The sequence below is a fragment of the Ornithodoros turicata genome, chromosome 6 (assembly GCF_037126465.1).
Source record: "Ornithodoros turicata isolate Travis chromosome 6, ASM3712646v1, whole genome shotgun sequence".
Taxonomy (NCBI): Eukaryota; Metazoa; Arthropoda; class Arachnida; order Ixodida; family Argasidae; genus Ornithodoros; species Ornithodoros turicata.
Genome location: NC_088206.1, coordinates 11,489,123 through 11,510,454, shown reverse-complemented (window position 1 = coordinate 11,510,454; position 21,332 = coordinate 11,489,123). Strand labels below are relative to the sequence as shown.

The following is a 21,332-nucleotide window of genomic DNA, read 5'->3' as shown; positions in this document are numbered from 1 at the left end:
TAATAAACTTAGTTAAGTACAGTATATGAAAAAGTATACTGGCAGTTCAGAGCTCACAAGAATTTCGCGTCAACATAACATACATCAATAAACTTCTTTCTCCCTAAACCCCTTTCTCCTTACTATGGAAATACAAATGTCTCGATAGTACACCCTTCTGCTGTGTGCAGTGTTGGTACTCCGCGAAAAATCACTTGGCGCAAACCTCATACTTCTATATCTGCATCAAAGTTTCAAAGCGAAATTATGCAACTATACTTACAAAATGAATTTAAAAAAGAGAGAGAGCGAGAGAGAGAGTTACAAAACACCTGCGCGACTTACGCAGTATTGTCGTCCTCCCACTTTTTTCCCCTTTTGGGTGCACTAGTCCCGGTTTTTACTCTTGTGTTTTATGTATACCTGGCAGTCCTTTTTATCGTTATTAATGTGTGTCTGTCAGGAAGGAAACTTCACACCACTCCGTTTCAACGGTGATGATAAAATAAAGGTGATACGCGATAGCTTTAACGACAAATCCCTTCTGTATAGGCTTGCATCATGAAAAAGCAAATCTCCGATTAGAGGTGACTAGACCTCTGCGCTATAGATGTTGACGAGATGCAGGAGGAGATGTTCCTTCGGCTCGCGGGTATTCTTGTTTTTGACTGCTGAATAAGTCGCGCAGGTGTTTTGCAACTCTCTGTATCTCTCTCTCTCTCTCTCTCTCTTTTTCCATTGATTTTGTAAGTATAGTTACATAATTTCTCTAAGAAACTTTGATGTAGACATAGAAGGATGAGGTTTGTGCCAAGGGATTTTTCGCGCAGTACAAACACTGCACACAGCAGAAGCATGTACTATCGAAACATCGAAACGTTTGTTTTTCCATAGCAAGCAGAAGCATTGTTTCTTTCACATCATCATCCCATGTATATTCATGTGTGAGCGGCATGGTCGATTGGAGTTAAGGCTAAGCCCGGCTAAGTAGTAGCCAGGGTCGTGCTGAAGATTGGGAGGTGGTGGGTTCGAATCCTACCACGGGCAGTGCTGTCCGAGGTTTTCCCTGGGTTTTCGAGACGAATGTCGGCACATTTCCCCTTGAAGTCGGCACAGGACGCATACTAGTTCTCCCCCCCCCCCTGTCCCTCACTCCTTCCTGCTGCCCTCTCTCCATCTGTCCACATCGGTACACCGCCCATAGCTACACAGGCTTCGCTGCGGTAACACGGAATTTTACAAAAATCACCCGCGTATTTTTCTTTCAGCAGCACAGTGCAGTGGTCCACTGGATATAGCTTTCTAAATCGCTAAATGATAATGATAATGGTGCCGTGCAATGCTGCCGTGGATTGTGGGCTTCAGAAGTGCTAGCCTCTTCAGTCTTCACATGTGAACGGTACACGACACGGAGAGAACACAATAAAAAGCCAGTGACACGTGCTGCAAGATATCGCCTCTATGCGACACACCTCACGTACCCGAAAAGCTCGACGGACGTAACAAAAAACCGGCAGCTTTCTTCGGCGATTTGAAATTTGCTGACCCTCGCTGGCCTTCCAAAACGGCGTGGCGAACTCTGTATGGCTCGGGCTACACACTTATCACGCGGAGTTGAGACGTACGGTTTAGGGTATCCCAAACACCAGTCGAGGCTGACGAAGCAGCGCGGCAACGCTGCCCGAAGCCGGCTGTTTGTTCCGTCGAACTCGAAAGTGCGGAGAAAGTTGTGAAAAGGAACCATTACATACCGGAACGAATTTCGCGAGGTCAAGAATGCCGCTGCATCATTCCAGCAGGTGAGTTGGATGTCATTATTTCTGCGTTTGTGCTGGGAAAGAATGTTTTGAACGATGAATTGGGGCGGTTGTATGCGAGATATTTGGGACATAGTGACACTGTGGCGCTGAGTCTTTTTTCTTGATTTCCTGTTTTGTCCTTGATGAAAGGCGCAAGCAAAATTAAGCGAAATTACAGTGAGCTTTTCTGTGTATCCGCATACCTTTAGTAGACTTTTCGGCAATGCGAGGATGATAGGGATTGCAGTTTTCTGCACTGCGATCAGTGGTTTTTGGCTGTGAGAAACTCCCGACTACATATTGCGTTTCTTTCTCTCTTTTTTTTTTCTTTTTTTTAGGAAACCGTTCGCGGCTGAATTTCAGCGTTATAGCTCAGGTTCCATACTGTTGATCACTGTAGGTAATAGTCCTGTCCAACTGAAAAACTGCAGTGCTATCAGTCATTGGCATGCTGTATAACGTACTTACACACTAAAATAAGAAGTGTAGCTTATGCGTAGCCGTACGCTCCTATCGGTCATCACCCATCGTGAGTGAATGGCTCGGAAATCCAATAAGAGAGTTTCAGCTACCGCCTTTGCGTACGTAATGGATAGCGTGGTAGCTCTGCGCAACCCGCGACTCAGTCGAACGGATAGCGCTGCCGCTGTCCTGAAACTGAGGCGGAACTGACTCTATAGCAGCACAACATCTAGGCCCAATATTGGCAATACCGGCACAATTATTTGGCCAACGGTTTCCAGGTCTTGAAAACCGTTCAAATTTAGAATATAATTATTTGAAGCACTGGTAAAACAAGCCACGAGGTACCAAAAACATCGGCTAACATGAACGTTAAAAGCGGTGAAAACATGACACGATCACTGTGATGCATTCCGCTTAATAATAATTGTCAGGAGACAAAAACACAGGATTATCTGCATTAACAGTTTAACACTTTTACAGCGCACTGAGCTGTACTACGTCCACAAGTGAGACACCGCGCGGATGAAACCGAAACTGGTTTTTCAGAAATTTTCGACCTTAATCGACAGATGGCAGCCTCGTACTTCGGTTCCTTACACTGCCCACAGGCGTCGCGCAAGTCCTACGCGGCTGTGGGCGGTGCAGTAACCCGGCTGTGTCCTTCAGAAATTTATTGACATTGGTTACATTACAAATTCATCACTTACATTATTTAAAGAAACTGTGTCAGCAGCTAATAGTGTCCGCTTTTCGTTCCACAGATCATCAAATCGCGGACACAGTGCTTTTTGCCCACTGCTTTCAACTGATTACTTTTTATTTTCTATCTCCATCTTTCTCGATTAGTTGAAACCGTAAAGTTAATTCTCTACTCCATTTCATAATCTGAGTACGCCGTAAGCCCCTGAAAAAAAAAAAAAAATGCAAGAGAAGTAGAGGAGGGGTGGCGAACACCAATGGGGGGCAGCCGGGATACCCAACAGCAACAACCTGCAGCATGACCTGCAGCGATCGTATCTGCTGATCCAGAGCTGGCTGGTCTTTACGCACGAAGAAGATGAGTTCGTCGTCATCGTGCGGCTGTGCATGCGCTCCAGGGTCAGGTTAGCCTAGGGTGCCTGAATACTATGTCCCTCTGTGCAGACGGAGTTAGTATTGAGGCACCCTAGATCAGCCACCGCTGGCCTAGCTCCCACCTACCGTACATGATTGAGGAATAAAGGACACGTTGTCAAACACCATTGGTTAGTTGCTGTGTTATTTCCGAGCGATCTGCCCGTGCGGCGCCGCGCGTGCTAGGACTTTTTTTAAATTTTTTATCTCGTGGTAGCGTCGCGAAGGAACTGTGACTATCAGGGGTGTACAGATGTGTGCAGATGGAGAGTTAGAGGACAGCAGGAAAGAGGGGGTGATGGTGGGGTTGGTCCTGCCTACTTCAAGGGGAACTGTGCCGATAATCGTCTGGAAAGCCTTCGGAAAACACAGGGAAAATCTTATACCGGTGCTAGAATTCGAACCCACCGCCTCCCAGCTTTAAGCACGACCTTGGCTACCCCCAACTGGCCCTGAGACAACTGCACACAGAACAGCGCCTGAGGCTCAAGGGAGGTGCACGCTCCAGCTTCGCCAGCGGGATGTTCCGGTCCCCTGTGGACCCCTGCACTGTGAGCCCGCCACGAGGAAGCCAACGCCACTGTACTGTAGCCAACAGTACAGTACTGTACAACACTGACGCCAACGATACTGTGGCCACACGCTTGGGAGAAGCCTTCAGACTTCCCTGGAACCCGCCCGGCTGTCTGTCCAGTGCCGGCGTCTACTTTGGGCCCAGCACTCTACCTTCCTAAAGCGGCTTCTTCCTGCACGAAAGTTGTCTTCTAGGGCACCCCCTCGGAGGGCTCATGGGGAGAGGGGGGAGCAATGGACGTCAGTAGACGCCGGCACTCTGTCTCTTCACGCTATCCCGCCACACCTGCGCCGTAGCCATTCTCCTGAGCCGCAGATCCCCACAGCAAACACGGCTCTGCATTCGAAGGAAGCGATGTAGCGACCTGGAGACAACACCGACGACAGCCATGCTCCAGCACACGCTGTTCAGTCTTATCGTCTTCGTCCTGGGGAAAGGCGACAGGTTGAGCTACTCCTTCGCACATCCGGATCCCCCCGAGAGCGTTGACCACGGATCAGAACCTCGTGTAGATGACCACCTCCTCTACATATCCGGACGGGATTCGAACGCGGATCACATTAACGTGTCAGCGTTTACACTCTTAAAACAAAACTTCACCGCATAGCACGCTCCTAGCCAACTATCATCTCGAATGACATCGTTCTCTTACCTGATTTGCTGAAAACGGGAGGCGTACGCCATTTTTGTGACAATTATAGTGTCACAAAAAGGTGTACGCCTCCCGTTTTCAGCATATCAGCGCAGATAACGATATCATTCGAGATGATGGTTGGCTAGGAGCGTGCTATGCGGTGAAGTTCATTTTTAAGAGTGTAGAAGACGATCAACTTAACCACTAAGCCACTGGAACTGGTAATTCCCAAGCGATTCGATAGTGATATAAAAGATTAGGTTTCAAGTGATCCACCAAAGGGCATCTGATCAGTGAGCGTAGTGCTGCAGTAAGCGTTTAGTTCATAGCTATGCAACCAAGAGCCGTTCCGAGGAGAAGTTCCGCCTGGGGCAGGGTAAGCGCGAAGCGCCCCCCCCCCCCCCCCAGACAAGGTACAAGGTACAAGGTACAACAATAGCCGCGAATTAGTTGCTCTATAAGGTCCTTAGATTGCCTTGAGTCCCTGTTTTGGACACCTTTGCACCTTCGACATGCCGCCCGGCGCCCGGGGCGGCTGCCCCTCTCGCCCCTCATCTCGAAACGGCTCTGCAATTACCATGTGTTCGTAGTTGGGGGGGATGCCACCCTCCACGTTTCTTGTTTGAAAACTCTGACAAATTATCTGTTGATCGAGTTGTGGAGCCATCTCCTGCACCTGACCTTACCAATTCCTTTTGTTTTGCGCAGGACGTTGCTGCAGTGGACATGCATGTTTCTGTTCGTGGCACCATTTTGTTATGGACAATTTCAAAGGGACTTTTATTCGTCCGTGTCCGCACTCTCGGACCTCGTCAAGTTCGAAAAAGAAGTGAAAGTCATGTTGCTGGTCTACATTGAGAATCTCAAGGCGCTCCAGCAAACCCTTCTACAGTAAGCCCACACTGCATGTGTAGTACCCCTTCAAAGACCGTAGCACACACACTAGAGATTGACACAGGCCGTGCCAGGTCGAGACCCGCCGGCACGGTTCGGGCTACCCATATACCTGTTCGGCTCCGGGCATGGGCTGGGCCGGGCTTAATCACTTGCACGCGTTAGGAGCTAACGAGAGGCGGGGCACTCGACGAGAAGGGCACGTGATAAAACACGTGCACAGCGCTCTTCGTGTGATACGTGAAGGGCGTGGGATACGTCACGCGCAATGTGTCATGTGCCCATCTTTTTGAATTTCCCGCCCGCCTTTTTGAATTTCCCGCCGCTCGTTAGCTCATAACGACCGTAACGACGATGAAGCGATTAAGCCCCATGCATTGTGAATATTCTTTATTCCGAAAACAAGAGGCACACCGGTAGCATAACAAATAAAACGGTTTAGAAACCGTTAAAAACACATGACGTTTCGGGACCCATAAGTTTTAACTGTTTGAAACTGCTTTTATTAGTTGTGGCGCCGGCGTTCCTGTTGTGTTCGGAATAATGAATGTCCGCCCCTAGGCGTTTGATTTTCAGCACTATGAATATTGAGAAGCAAATCTGAGAACGTACGATAATCGATCTCTCCAGGATCTCGTACTACGCAAGGTGGTTGGTTGGTGACGCTATGGTTCCTACCATGTTTTTTTTTTTTTTTTTTTTTTCGGCAGCTCCCATCGGGTGGGCGGGCGGGCCACGAGCGGGCCTGGTCATTCTCTGACGGACTCAAACCGGCAGGGCCTCATTTCGGAATGTCCGGGTCGGGCCGAAAAATAGCGGTCCGTGTCAATCTCTAGCACACACAAATAATACACGCTCTGGTTATACAACGATAACGCTGTGGTCACAGTAAGAGTCTACTAGTAGTCCATACTGTTTCCATATAGCTCCACTTTTGTTTAACCTCCGAAAAAGTCGAAATTTTTCTGAAATTGAAAACTTGAAATTTTTGGTAAAGGAAAACTCCGAAAAGTCGGAACCTTAGCAGTGTGAACATTCATAGAATGTTTACTTCAGTATGATACTCCGACATGTGCTGAATATAATCAATGTGCCGCACTATAAGCACATTGAGGAAGGGAGTTGCCTCAGGACAGAAGCCGCCGACATTTCGAACAGAGACTGTTCTTCTTCTGGGCACCGTCCTTATCATTGGCATGGTATTTAAAGGGTTAGGTGTGACGTGTTGAAAGGTTCATGCGAATTGTGAACCTTTAAGCATGAAGCTTTAAACACGTCACACCTAACCCTTTAAATACCATGCCAATGATGAGGACGGTGCCCAGAAGAAGAACAGTCTTCTGTTCGAAATATCGGCGGCTTCTGTCCTGAGGCAACTCCCTTCCTACATCTCTACCGGTTCGCTGGATTCCTACCCATCTATATAAGCACATTGAGTTAGACCAAGTTTAAATGCAAAGTTCCGCCAACATTTGACTACTATAAGTATCCGAGAATATATTCTAGTGGCTAGACTATGGTATCACCGATGAACTAATTCTGAGCTCTGCTCCCTCCAATTGAGGTACGTGAATAGTGAAAAAATATACGAGGGGCTGAAGACGGATGAGGCAGTGGAGCAACATATGATGCATCCCATACACGCTTTCCATCTTGCCAAGAGGATGACGGTCCAATTGGGAGCAGTCGAGAGTCACATTCATAGACTGCGTGCATATGGTACGTTATTACTTATTACTATTACTTACTATGCTATTATTACTTATTACTACTATTCTTACTATTAAACTTCAATTATGCACCTGCTTTTGACGGATCGGTACGTGTTGTGCTGCGCATATACAATCGAGAGCGACATCCTTTATTTTTATTTATTCATTATTATTATTATTATTGTAACTAACTTTGACACCATGGGCTCGTGAGTCAGTGCCCATAGAGTCACTAAATAGGGAGCAGAGTAGCAACACTGAGCCACGCCGGCGGACGAGTCCACCATCTTGGGTCCGGCACGGCTGCGTCGCCTAGCAACGGGACAACATTCTCCCCCTTCTCCGCCGGAGAACTGCGCGCAGCAGCGCAGTCGAGCCAGCTCGCGACCGGGGAAACCGGTTTTGGATGGAGGGGACTCAACGAGTCAACATAGACGGCGCGTGCTTGGAAGTAGAAACCACGTGACACGATCGGCCCAATCGAGGGCTCCGAACGGCGGCACCGGCGCGGAGAAGGAATACCCCTATTCACTGACTCTAGGTGCCCAGAACCCCTTTCACCTTTGTGGCGAGCGCCCAAAGGAAAACAAGACCGTCACCATTCTCAGGTAGCAGGCAACCCGCGTGATCGACAACGGAATGCGATATCAGGTGTCCCTCAGAAAACCGAGAGCCGAGGAGTGTATACAGAAAACTTCTTTTGAGCCTGAAGAACGCGACACTGAAGAGTGAGAGAACAGGAAGACGACTCCGGCTCCGCGTCCTCAACACCGGCGGCGGAAGACAAAACAAATGCCTTCTTAAAACGTTATGCAGCTATGAAGAGCCGAACACTTCACCGAAAAGCCGAACTCCCTTTCCCTCTTCCCCGAACTTCTTGAAGAAGAAGAAGGCAGAGAAGGAAGGAGTGCGTTTTCCCCCTTCTCTTTTTTATTTTTATATGAAACCGAACTAATGTGGTTTAGAACAAGAGCAATGTAAACAACAAAAGTTACAAGTAGTTACGTAAGTGTCCCTGTCATTCACGCAGGAGCGAAAAATGAGTTAATGTTATCCTAAGTACAACTCCAAGTAAGTTCATCTCCATATTTTTTATATCTTAATCGATCAATCAATCAAAACTCCAAGTTACTCTGTACGGCTTCTCATTCCGGTACTGTAAACTAGAGTCACTGAAGCTATTCAGTGAAACCACACACCTCGGAATAACTGATATTTAAAAACATCCGGTAGACGTTTTTGATGAATGAACCCGTTGTGAAAGGCTCGATTACGAGACGACCCATCGGACATTCTGTGTGACAGACCCCATGATCAACATCACCGCTATGCGTCATCACCGCATGCTTCCCTGGGAAGAAGACTTCCATGGCATGGCTGCGTCCATCGTCCGTTTACAGGACACTTACCTGCTGAACATGACTCAGCTGGCTGATGGACTTCTCAAGACTTCTACCAGCGAGAAAGGGATCAAGGGACAGCAAGCGCTCTCGGGTGAGAATGTCCCACGCTGTCTCTCTGTAGAGTTAACAGAAGAGATAGTTTCAGGCGTTGTTCACATAGTTATCCGTTCTTAATAAAGTACGCGTATGCAGAAAATTAAGCACGTACGGGAATAACGAGACACGGAAGCGCAAGAGCGATTCGGGGTGGAATTCGTGAGAACGCATGAAAATTTGACTCATCGCGAAAATTGTGCGAAAAAGGAGCCAAACTTTTAAAAAAAATAATAATAATAATTGGTTCATCGTACACCAAAAAGACGGACTGCACAGCGTTACCAGTGGTGTGAGTATACTCAAACTAGTTTTGTTTTGTAATTAATTAATTAATGGAGTAAAATTATTTTGTCAGTAAAAACAATAAGGATTAAGCCAAAATCTCAACGAGAAAGTCGTAGCGGGAGATACAACGACACGACCCAAGCAGTCCCAACATCTTGGCCCAATACTGGGCCGACATTGCCAATATTGGTGCAATATTGGGCCAAGATGTTGGGCTGCTTGGGGACACCCGTTGACTGCAACTTTGTACCTCTAACGGATCCTTTTTTTTTTTCCAGCTCCAAAGACTATAATTTTCGGGATTGCAAAAAAAAGAAAAAAAAAAGGAAAAAAGCACAACGCTGGACCTATCACCGACGGGCAAGGAGTGCCGGGTCACAGCGCCCTCGAGCGTCCTGTTATCGAGCGAAGACTAGTCACAGTTCTCACTGACATTTTGACATTTTTGCTGGACATTTTGGCTTGACATTGATATTCCTCGCGCGTCTGCGACAGGTCCCGCGTCGGTTTTTTTTTGCAAACCCGTCTTTGGAGCCAGGAAAAAAAGCATTTAGAGGTACAAAGTTGCAATCAACGGGTATCGTGTCGCTGTATCGCCCGCTACAACTTTCTCATTCACTTTTTGGCTGTAATCCTTACAATAAAAAAAAGACTAACAGTAAAGTTTCTCTCCCACTGAGAAGTTCGTGATGCGTTCTAGGAGCAGAGGTTGATCCCAAGAAAGACGTCCGACGAGCGAAGTACTCAACAGCAACAGTGTTTAATTAATACACACTATGTACAAGGCAATGCAAATCAAGACAAAGTCTTACGGAACAGGAACCCGGCGGGGATGGACGGTGATACCAGGTCCCAGACCTTCCTGTAGCAAGTGTCCCCGCTCGAGCTGTCCGAAAATAGCTCGCTCACGCTTATAAAGTGCGAAATTGACCACTGCCCACTATATGCAGGGTCCAATAAAATCAAAACCGTGAAACCAAAACCAAACACCTAATTCGTTAACATAACTAGGTTTGTCACGTGATTTTCCCCTTTCCAACATGAACTAAATCCAGTAAGCCGGTCCGCCATCTTGAACATGCTGTAGTATCCACCGTGCAAGTGGCTCAAGGGATTACTTCGGCCGGTAACAAAGACGCGCCAACCAAGTGGGTCATTCCCGAACGCCCAAGGCCGAACCGGATGCCGGAGTGCGTGGGAAACATCAAGTACTAACTACGGGGTACAGAGTGATGGAATTCATATAAATCAATAATATTTTGCTTTTGCAATTAAAACCTTACACTAACTAATTTTGCTTAATTAATTAATTACGAAACAAAAAGAGTTTGAGTATCTTCCCACCACTGGTAACACCATGCAGTCCGTCTTTTTGGTGTAGAATGAATCAAAAAAAAAAAAAAAAAACTTTGGCTCCTTTTTCGTGAAACACCCTGTATAGTCGTCTAAATAACGAACGTCAATTCCGTGTAAATACACCACTCCTACGAAAAGAGCTAAGAAAAAAATGCACGTGTACGCAGAGGAGACAAACATGATATTCACACACTCTGTCAGAGTAGGTAATATGCCCAGGCTATAAGCCCAAATGACACGCAGTCTCAGGAAAAAGCTGTTCCTCTCTCGGTTTTTACTCTCTCTCTTTTCTTCTTCTTTTTGTTTTTCTGCGAAATATTTTTGATCTCTTTCTCCTTTAGAGTGGACCATTCCTTCCATCAAAAGTGCATAGCAGCACACACATATTTGGCAACTTAATGTCCCCGCATCCTGCTTTCTGCCAAAAAGAAAGAAAAGAGAAATGATTGATTGATTTTTGTTTTTCGCCAAAAGAACATGCACTCGTTAAAAGCATGGGACTGCAACAAGTTGTAATCTCAGGTTTGCATGCTGCGATAAGAATGCTCCGGAATCTCTGGTTAGCTTTAAGTTCGGTCCCATCGTAACATTTATAAGCATTGTCTCGCTGTTCCGAACCCAGGTCGGGATTGCTTCTTCATCGGCAAAGTGGCCTTTCAGACGGGCTTTTTCGACCGAGCAGTGGAATGGTTCGAAGAAGCTCTGGAGCGAACAGAATCCGAGCAGCCTCCTTCGCTCAGGAAGGAGGAAGTGCAGCCCTTCTACGACAACGCCATCAAGAAGGTACACGTATAGGATAACGTTAATCTCTTGGCGATAAGATCGGATCAACTGGGTGGAATGAATTTCGATGACCCTGCTTGTGGTCTTGCCTCCTGCGAACATTGCGGTTTCAGTTCAAGCGGAAAAGACCCCTTGTAGTTGATCGGCACATTTCTGGCTGCATCGAAATTTAAGGAAGAAGACAAGGGGTGAGCTATTTATTAGGCGAGTGGGCAATGTTAGGGGGAATATTTATTTATAAATATTCATTTATCTATGTTTACATATATTTATATTTATTTATAAATGTATAATATGTATATATATATATATAATATTTTATTTTTTTCCTTCCTCCTTTATTCGTTTATTTTCGGCGTCAATTATGAGTACCTTGTGCACACCATCCGTTATGTTGTACCCGCGATGCTGCCCTTAACGTATGTACAGTAAATAAATAAATAATAGACAATAGTATTATTCATTTATTTTATTTACGTTCAGCGCATCGTGCAAGCAAATTAAACGAACAGCCTTCAGAACATCGCCCATACGGTTAGTGTACCGCACTGCCGCACTTCTTTTTTTGAATAGCAAGCCGACCTATGTCTGGCTGACCGTTTCTTTTTTCTTGAACAAATCTTCATATCCCCCTCCCCCCACATCCATCTCATCGTCAGTATCAAGTCGTTGCTGTTGTTTTAGCATCTAGTTTTGTTTTATTGACGACCTTTTGTGCAGTCTGCACTTAATCAGTCAAAAAAAAAAAAAAAAAGATGGTACACTGAAGTAGGCAGTAAAACAATCAGGGAAGAGAGAATGAAAATGTAATGCACACAAACCGTAAAATTCAAAATTACGCGTTGTAAATCGTCTTCCCCTCTTGCGTTTAATGATTTTTTTAATATCTTTATTTATAATGATGATTTATAATGATCTTTTTATTCCGCTAGTTTTGCTAAAAATTCACTGTCTGATCAATTTTCTTTTTTTTTTCTTAACTGATGAAGTGCAGACTACCGAGGTGCAGACTCTGTACGGAAGCTGGTCGATAAAACTGCATGCCCCTGACCGTGTGGGCTCTATTGTGACCACCTCGTTCGTGTACTCGGCGGCATTTTAAAAATTTTGTCTAAACACCATTCGCGAAACAATAGAAGAAGGTGGTCCGAAACAAAACTACTCTCGCTGTCGTGATAGTGCTCTGACAACCTAAGCAGATTCAAGGGAAGGAAGAGAGCGTGCCTTTGTTCGTGTCGGAAGTTCCCATCTGACGCTGCGCTATCTGATTTCAGCACGACGAGGTCTTGGAAACGAAAGGAAAAGCCGGTAAGTTTCTCACGCGCCTCATTTCAACTTGCATACGTGCTGCTCGTTGTTTGTCATCCGCTACACAATGACCGTTAGTCCTAATGGGTGGCTCCAGAGGTCATCTTCCAGCGGAGACGGTACTCCGTAGCTGCTCTTGTGCTTCACGAAGAATAGGACGTGACTGAAATCTGCCATTTCTGATCATCTGTGCTTTCGAGAGCTTTTCGTTTGCATCGAGACCAGAACATCTAAATATGAATCACAACCAATGATAAAATTTGGCTCAAGCAATTGCTACGATCGTCAAATACAAAGCTTGCGGCGGGATTCTTTCTGTGCCTACGCGATAAACTAAGTGCAGAATTATTTCACAGCAAATGAGGCTTCATTAGACAAGCATTAAAAGTGAAGATTTAGTATACATGCACGACACAATTGCTCTGCACCTCCGTTCTCATCATAGAAGTAGCTCCAGGTAAAAGTCGGAAGCACAAACGTGCCGTAAAGCTTGCGGCAAAATCGGAAGTAGTTGGCGCCTTCAGTAACCTAACTACTGTAGTGTACTGCTTAAAATAGTAGTTTAACTAGGAGTTGCCACTGCATTTCTGCAAGTAGTTGCTAACTGCTTTTTAACTACAATCAGGTAGTTCAACTCGTAGTTGAACTACATGCAGTTAACTACTGGCCATCACTGACCCCTAGTTTGGACCAAATTACGCCGGCACTGACGCGTCTCAAAGCTGACAGACAGTAATGCCGTTGCAAGAAGTGGTTCCAAATGGATGCTATATAAGGAGCACACATGGTTCTGTAGAAACAAAATTTTATTCTTTTTCTTTGACTGCATCGACCCTTCAGTGCATGGCTTACCAAGGCGAAAAACGCTTCATGAAATAAATTTTATTGCGCGAAGAATTCTCCCGACTCCAGGGTACATTTATTGCCAAATAATCGGTATTTCCGCGTGAATGCGCGAGGAAAAGATACGAACGAAACACATTAATGAGATGTTCACGCTAACCACTTTAACAAATAAGAATAACAGACGGGGAGAGCGTAAATTCCCGATGAAAACAAAGTACTCCCACCTGAGACGCGTCAAGGTAACTCCTCAACTTCCTTTTTTTGTTTTTTGTTTTTCTACTTATTGTCTTTCTAAATGGAAGAGCATGGCGTCAAAGCTGCAACGCAGCAGACATTCCGTGCCAGTAGATTACGTGGACACATATGGAGAAATAGAGTGTTATTTGTCACATAGAAGCAAAACAAACTGGTTCAGGTCAGAACTGGCAGACATATGGAGTGCCGGTGAGCGAACGCCGCCAGAGGTCCACAGAGTTCCAGGCGAAACTCTTCGACGATTCAATCTCTCAGGTACTAGAGGTCCAACAGTTCAAGCGGTTATGTAGGGGAGAGAACATCAGGGTAAGCACTTTGTGACCGCATCATCGTGGTTCCCGCTTTCTTCTTTCCTGCGTCTTCAAAACTGAAATTTATCCCGACAGAGTGCCAAACTGAACAGGCACTTGCGATGCCGATACTACTTTGGCAAACATCCCTTCCTGCGCTTCAATCCGGTCAAGCTGGAAGAGTTGAATCTAAAGCCATATGTGGCTGTCATGCATGGTGTCATTCAAGAGAAGGACATCAACGACCTGTTGGCCTTTGCAAAGCCCAGGGTAAGAAGGCGTGTTCGATATCGAGTAATAGGGTGATAAGATAGATATTTAACCTCCAAGTCCATGAGTGGAACAGGATCATCCCCGATAACCGCCATATCAAGCAGGCGAACGGCTCGGTAATCATATAACCATCGCGGAATGAAAAATGGCGTTACCTTGACATCAACATAAAAGGAACGGTATTCATGCGTTGCGTCGTTCGTGATTTATGAGCGAATGAAATGAAATCGTAATGTGCCAGCGACAACGTGGAGAGGGATAACGTTATTGCTCGAACAAGGGGCGTGTTCAGTGGTTTTCATCTCGCTAACTACAATTCCTACAAAAATCATTTGTTTTTTTTTTGTTTTTTTTTAGTATACTGTGGCGCGAAGTACATCGCTTGGATAACGTAACAAGTAACAACTATCAAAAGGGAGTTCTAGGAAACCGTGAGCGCGGCGCTCAGATTCCGACTCCGTATGTCATTGCCAGTCAATCAGATATCAGTAGCGTGGTGTCAGCGACTCCAAAGGAATCAGGCGATTCGCTTATCATGTTGGCAAAAACATTATCGTGAACCTTACTAGTACGTTTTCTCAAAACTCCCTAATGTCTTACAAACCCTTTCACGATAAATCAAACCCTAAACTCCGGAGCAGCTGAGATCGTATACAGTCGTAAAAAATCAGTATGCATATACAGCTGTCATTCTTATAGCTTGGTTTCGTTCCCCATGAAGCATGCTGGAATCTCTGCTAGGGTGCATCCATGTCTTTGATAAGGTTAATAAGGTTAAGTGTTTGTTTGAAACAGCTTAAAAGATCCACACACTTTGGAGGCAGAGGAAGCGTGGCATCGGGAGTCAGGACGAGCTCAAAGTGAGTGAATATTATCCAGACCTACTTTTCATGGGAAACAACAGCGTGCAACCACTGAAGTAAGGTTAGTTTCTCTATCGAAAAGTGCTTGGCTCGGAGACGAGGACGCCGATGTTGCCGTGCGTCTAAACACCTTCCTCGGGGACCTCCTAGGCCTCGGTACCAGATTCGATGAACAAGAAGCGGAGAAGTATCAAGTAATGTGTGCTTAATCAGCTTCTTGTACAGTATTGCAGAAATTACACAAGGCCCAAACTGCGACAGAAAGCACTAGCGTTAACTATATCTATCCCTAATGCTGTTTCTCTCTTATTTTTTTAAATATTTTTTCAGTTGGCAAACTACGGTATTGGTGGACAATACTTATCGCATATTGATTTCCTGCAGACGTCGTACAACCTGCCCAACGTACCAGTAAGTGTTCGACAAAGCGTACCTTGCGCACGTGCAACTATAAGCATGGGAGTTTGTCGACATAGCAAACTGCCGCCAACACAACGTTAAAAATTGTCGTCGAAATAAGGAAGATGCCTTGTATTACCCCGACGATGTTTAAGTCATACGCTCAAGAATTTTAAAAAGCCGTGTAATAGAGGATATCTGAGCACATTGTTTATCAGCGAAGAGTCTCTAGCACGCATTAATCGCAAGAAATACACGGATGAAAAGAATATGCTGACATCCACCAAGGACGCCCATGTAAAATGAAATTATTTCTCCGCGTCTCTCTATAGGTGCACGACTTCGAAAGAGGCGCCGGCGATCGAGTGGCGACGCTCATGGTTTACGTGAGTTACATCGCAATTGGATCTGATTTTAATCTAACGAGGGCAGAAAGTATCGAGTAGCAAAAATGCGTTTCACTTGTTTCCCCTCTTATCAGTTGACCGACGTCGCAGAAGGGGGCGCCACAGTATTTCCACACCTCGGACTACGGATCGAACCAAAGAAGGTATACCGGTCAAAGGCCGGATGCTCTTTCATTACTTAGTACCTTAACAGATCGCTTTCCCATGGGAATCCCGCTCAGCACGCTTCAATTGACAACGCGCTAAATGGCCGAGGTGGTGATACGACTAGAGTCGGAGGCTTCATTTATTTTACTGCTTTTCTAGCGAAGCAACGCTAAAGCTTGCCAACCATTACCCGAAATGATACTTGTGTATTCCTTCGTTAGCATTACGTGGACCCCAATCTTAAACTCTGACAGAGCGAGTGTTATCGTTATATTTAAAGTTCGCGCGCTCCAAAGCCGTTGTCTCGGTAGCATAGACGCCGACTGCGGGGGGGCGCGGGGGCCCTTGCCCCCCCGGAACATGAACTAGGGGGGGCGCCGCCTCCCCCGGGAAGTCAGAGACTGACACCAACCTTTGGGGCTCGGAGCGCCCGGGTCAAAAGTGCGAAGAGGCACCAACCCAAAAATGCATCTTGCAATTTGTAAAATATGGATCCGCCCACCATACTCATTATCACAGTAGAAGGTGAGGCGAAGAACAGAGAGGATGACACAACACACTGCATGAATTTCGCCCAAAGCAATCAGATCAATGAAACGAAAGCAGTCGAAAAGGTACCTGCAGCTGCCAGTGAGATGCAACGGTAGAATCTTCGGAACGCATATCCGTTGGGAGCTGGTTCAACTCCCGCTGGTCCATTTCATTGACCATATTCATAATATTGCGCGCATTTCGGGTCAAACACCGAGGATTCAATGCATTTTGTTCCATTTGCACTCAGTTTTCAAAGGCGTAATGCCTTCAGTCGTGCACATGTTCACTGTTTACGTTCTCTCTGTTTTCTCTCTCGTCTTCTTTTTTTTTCTGTTCTTCCTTCCTCTTATTTCTATACCAGTTCTGCATACATCATAAGATCCTGCCAGAGTGTGTGATTAGTTTTGTGTTCTTCATTTTTCTTTTCTTTCTTTCTTTTCGTTTTCTTTTGCTTTCTTTTTCTTTTCCTTTTTTGTCTTCCCCCTTTCACTTTGTTTTTTGAATAACACGCCGACATCCATCTGGCTTACCTTTCTTTTTTTTTCTTAATAAACATATCCCCCCCTCCTGCAGGAGTACTTATTTCGCGGTGCGCCCTTGCCCCCCCTGGGAAAATGAAAACTCTCCGCCTCTGCTCGGTAGGCTCGCTGAAGAGCCCGTGGTGAAGCACGGGTGAAGTGGTTAGCGTGCTGGCCATGTCACGCTGAGACTGGGAGGTAACCGGGTTGGAATCCCCGTGCTGTCTGGGGTTTTTTCCTGGCTTTTTCTCGGGCGCTGTCAGACATATATCGGCACAGTTCCTTTAGAAGTCGGACGCACCCAGTCAGACGCACCCAGTCAGATTCACCCAGAGTGGAAGTCGGATTCACCCAGAGCTTTAGTCGTGACGTTTCCCACCTCTGTGAGGTCGACAACGGTGAGGTTTTTCAGCAGCAGCAGCGCCACCTCCACCACCATTCTAAACACGCGTTATCTCGATAGCGACAAGTTGAAGGTCGGGCTCATGGTTTGCATACCGTAAAATAATGCGGACGATAGAGATCAGATTCCCCGTGACGCTTCATCCAGAGATAACGAATACGATCGCCTATGAGCTTTGCACAGAAGCATGCCGAACGGAACCGAGCTACCCGTATCAAATGCGCACGAGAAGGTCCGATGGTGGCGTCTGTAACCCGAAGTCGTTTCAGGGCGACGCCGCCTTCTGGTGGAACCTGAAGACGGACGGCGAAGGTGAGCAACTCGCCACCCACGGGGGTTGTCCCGTGCTCTTCGGAACAAAGTGGAGTGAGTATTTGGTGAATATGCAAAGTTTGCAATAAAAAAAAAAGCCATGTGCAGAAGGCCCCGATAGCTCACGTGCATTCTTTCTTGCACAGTCGCTAACAAGTGGTTCAGGACCAACTGCAACATGTTCCGGTTACCGTGCGGCAAGAACTCTACAGACAGTCTAGCACCGTTGTGAACATAAAACTTGCGGCATTCTTCCATCACATCATCCATCGTTGAGGGGAGAACACAGCTTCGCGGAGAATAAACTGTGTATGGTTCCCTCAGTTATTGTTGTTTGTGTGTTCCTCGGACTCGAGGAAATGTTGCCCCTCTCTACAGTACCTCAGGGCGTTTGTACAGCTGGCATCAGAGTTAACTTGAACGCCATTCCAGCCTGCGCACCCTGGTGGTGGTGGGAGAGAATATGCCAGGACTGTTCCAGGGTTGTTTGGATTTAATCCACATGAATTTTATCCGGTGGATTTTTCTGGATTTTATCCATAATTTCATCCGGACTTTTTTGAGATCTTGTTCGGATGCGATGTGAAAGACAACCCAAATTCAACGTCACACGGAAAACTCCCGCTTTATTTTATTGTAGTGTTGGCTGTTCACAAAAGCCCAGGTACGCGCAACATTAACTTCTAACTTTTTTTAACTCTTTAACTTGACTTTTTTCCCGTTTTCTTCTACCTCTTTCATTTATTTCATGGAGATGCTTTCTTCTGCTTCCTAGAGAACTGAAGTACGAGAGCTAATACAGACGTGTAGCGTCTACACCATTCAGCCACGCGTGCATTGGGACTCTACCTTTCGTAGAACAATGCAAACTCATTCAATGTTACTGGAACAGGCAGTTGCATAAACCGAAACTATGAGAAGTAACCCGAAATCAAGAAGAACAGCATGTTGCAAGGGTCCTCCGTGGTAGCGTGGTTTGGACCCGAAGGGATAACCAGCGACCCGAAACAGGGTTAAAACGAAACAGATAACGGTTTAATTACGAGAATACATGGGTGAACGGCAAGAATCAAGTCAGAGGGAAGGAAGATCCCGTTTTCTCCGACTGTCATTCTCTTTTGTTGACATCGGACCCGAGCCCAGCGTTCTGACGACCTTCGTCTTGGACACGAATGAGTCCAATTGATTGTTTCAACACCGCGGGAGGGCTCAGTTTCAGGAACTCGCCTTCGCAACCTGAACGAACAAAGGAGGCCGAAACAACTGCCACGCAGCTGCCCCACATAACAAGCAAAACACACTTGTTTTTATTCTCCAAAAATATCCGGGATTTATGCAAAAATGCCAACTGGAGAGGATTTTTTTTTAAATATCCGTATTTTTGTATACCCTGCTATGTTCCCGCTTCGCAGGCTAGAGTGGTGTTCAAGTTAACTTTGACGCGAGCCGTACATTTCTGACTTGTTCTTCAATGATCTTTGTTGTGACCCATTCTTTAAAGAATAGATCTGTACCAGTATAGGCGCGACTTAGCGAATTAACTTGTTGCGATGTTGTGAGGCAATCTGACAGCATCAAGAACCAGACTGTCTGTTTCTCGAACTTTGCCACCAGAGGCAGAAATGCTTCGCTCTCCATGCATCCCTTTTCATCAGCAGGTGCTATACGCGGCACGTTAATTTCCACACAAATCTGAGATGCTACTGTACAAGATTCTAGTCACCGATTAGGCTTATATATCTTATGACTCAGTCTAAAAAAGAGACAAACAACAGAAAAAGCAGGTTCAACGACTCATAGCATGCACACAGATATATAAAAAAATGGGGAGGGGGAGATGGAGAGAGAAGGGGAGAAGGAAAGTACATAGTTTCCAACGGAATCTTGCCTCTTTCCAGATAGGCATTTCATCTCCAGAGAAAAATTGTTTTCAACCGTGAACGTCTGCCTTGCCTCACACTTCGAATGATACCGACTCAATGCCGAGCACAGAAAAATTATCATGCGTATGGCTCCAGAAGTCGGTGGCCAGAGTCCAGACATGTACAGAATACCGCACGAAATTTATAATAAGATACTAAATACTGAGAGCCGACTGTAATTAAAATACAGATCAAAATACTTGACAACGAAAGTATTTAAAATACAGTGCAAAATACTTCGAAAGCTATTTAGGATACATTTAAGATACTTGAGAGCTATCGGCTGTAAAAAGACCCGCTGGCGTCGTTTCAAGACAGATATCGCAAAGGAGTCAAGGACATAGTAAAGAGAGGCCGCTGTTGGCAGGCTTCACGCTGCAACCTGACAATGCGGACAGCCCGAAGGACCCTACCTAAGTGAACCATATCGGATAGTGTACTTATATCACTCAAAGACAACAACAAACAAGAAAAACAAAAACAAGATGAAACTGTCAATGCTGGCAGCAGTGGGAAGACAACTGATAAAGTAATTGAAGTACTGAGTGGAAAATACCGTAAAAGTATTTTAAATAAGGTACAAAATACTTTCTAGTAACTAGTAGATACTAAACAACGAAAAAGTGTTTTAAATACAACACTTAAAAAAGAAAAGGCTGGGCCAGACGGCTACACAGACCGTGTACCAGGGCAAGCTACCACTTCATGCGTTACAAAAATTCATGAAAAGGATGGAAAAGCAAACCTTGAGCAATAGGTGTAGACGGCTGACAGAAAAGACGCGTGTACGAGGATGAAAGCGAATCCGGGATGTTGTGGGTTGTACAAAGACGGGCGTTGCGGACGTCGTGTGCATATGCGCGGAACATACGCGTCTTTCACGAAAGTGTGTGTGTGTCGCTGTGGCCCCCGGCGCTCTGTGATTGCTAACGACGGACACTTCGAAATGGGAAACGCATGTGTACGTTGATCCTGAATGAATACGAAGGCCGTTAGTTTGAATGGAAGTTACTTGATTATTCGTAAATTCGTCCCGTATTTTAAAGGGAACAAAGACAGTGGGCATAGTGGGTTTTACGGACTCGTATTCAAAGCGCGGTTTTTAGATAGTCTACTATATGTGCAAGAAGAAACAATTGGTCGGTCAATTGATCAATTAGTCGTGTGTCTCACCGGAGTACTTTGATCTGATACAAACTCAAAATAAGTGTAGTACATAGTACGTTACGCTTTGCAATTTTCTGTGGAAATGCTAAGCAGGAACGTCACACGTTATCCAGCAAGTACTTCGGGTGCTGTTCTATGTATCCCCCCAGAGCAAATCGTACCACTTGTAAAAAAGAGAACTGACGAGACAGCCAATAAATTGGGGGGACGTGGCAAATTACGTTTCATTTCTGCTCCATTCGCTCGTCCTTTTAATTTCGCGCGTACATGCACCGATCTCGTAGTCGAAGTAATTAGTCCGACCACCCCTCTACATGTCTGGCTGACACGTCCTCCGTGTTTCTGTTTTCCTTCTTATTTCATCCCTCGTTTTTTTGCCCAGTGTATTTTTGCACCTGGCTTCCAAGCGGTAGGCGTGTCTCACACACAAAGCGGGAGCAGGTGCGTCATATACGACGGGGGACGGGAAAAAGGTGGAAAAAGCCAAATAGCGGTTGAGAGGATATGGCACACTCTGGTCCGCGTCGAAGGTCAAGTCCAACGGTGTGTTCCCGCGGTCTTTCCTCGTTCTCTTTTGTTGTACCGCGATGCAACT

The 21,332-nt window shown here is 45.8% G+C and overlaps 1 protein-coding gene across 3 annotated transcripts; it reads left to right on the top strand.

Annotated features, from left to right (window-relative positions):
- Positions 1-1,600: 1,600 nt before the first annotated feature.
- On the top strand, positions 1,601-17,971 carry LOC135399074 (prolyl 4-hydroxylase subunit alpha-2-like). Of its 3 annotated transcripts, none has more exons than XM_064630754.1 (15): positions 1,601-1,778; positions 5,273-5,455; positions 7,023-7,177; positions 8,476-8,664; positions 10,933-11,093; positions 12,368-12,401; positions 13,663-13,808; positions 13,889-14,062; positions 14,861-14,925; positions 15,011-15,122; positions 15,259-15,339; positions 15,660-15,713; positions 15,809-15,877; positions 17,606-17,713; positions 17,795-17,971. In XM_064630754.1, exons 1-15 carry the CDS (start codon positions 1,756-1,758, stop codon positions 17,867-17,869), a joined length of 1,629 nt encoding a protein of 542 aa, XP_064486824.1. In that variant the 5' UTR covers positions 1,601-1,755; the 3' UTR covers positions 17,870-17,971. The 3 variants fall into 3 exon arrangements, with proteins under 3 accessions (XP_064486824.1, XP_064486823.1, XP_064486825.1); XM_064630753.1 differs by having other exon boundaries at positions 1,602-1,778; positions 17,606-17,702; XM_064630755.1 differs by lacking the exons at positions 1,601-1,778; positions 5,273-5,455; positions 7,023-7,177 and adding an exon at positions 7,196-8,241 and having other exon boundaries at positions 17,606-17,702.
- The last annotated feature ends 3,361 nt before the right edge of the window (positions 17,972-21,332 follow it).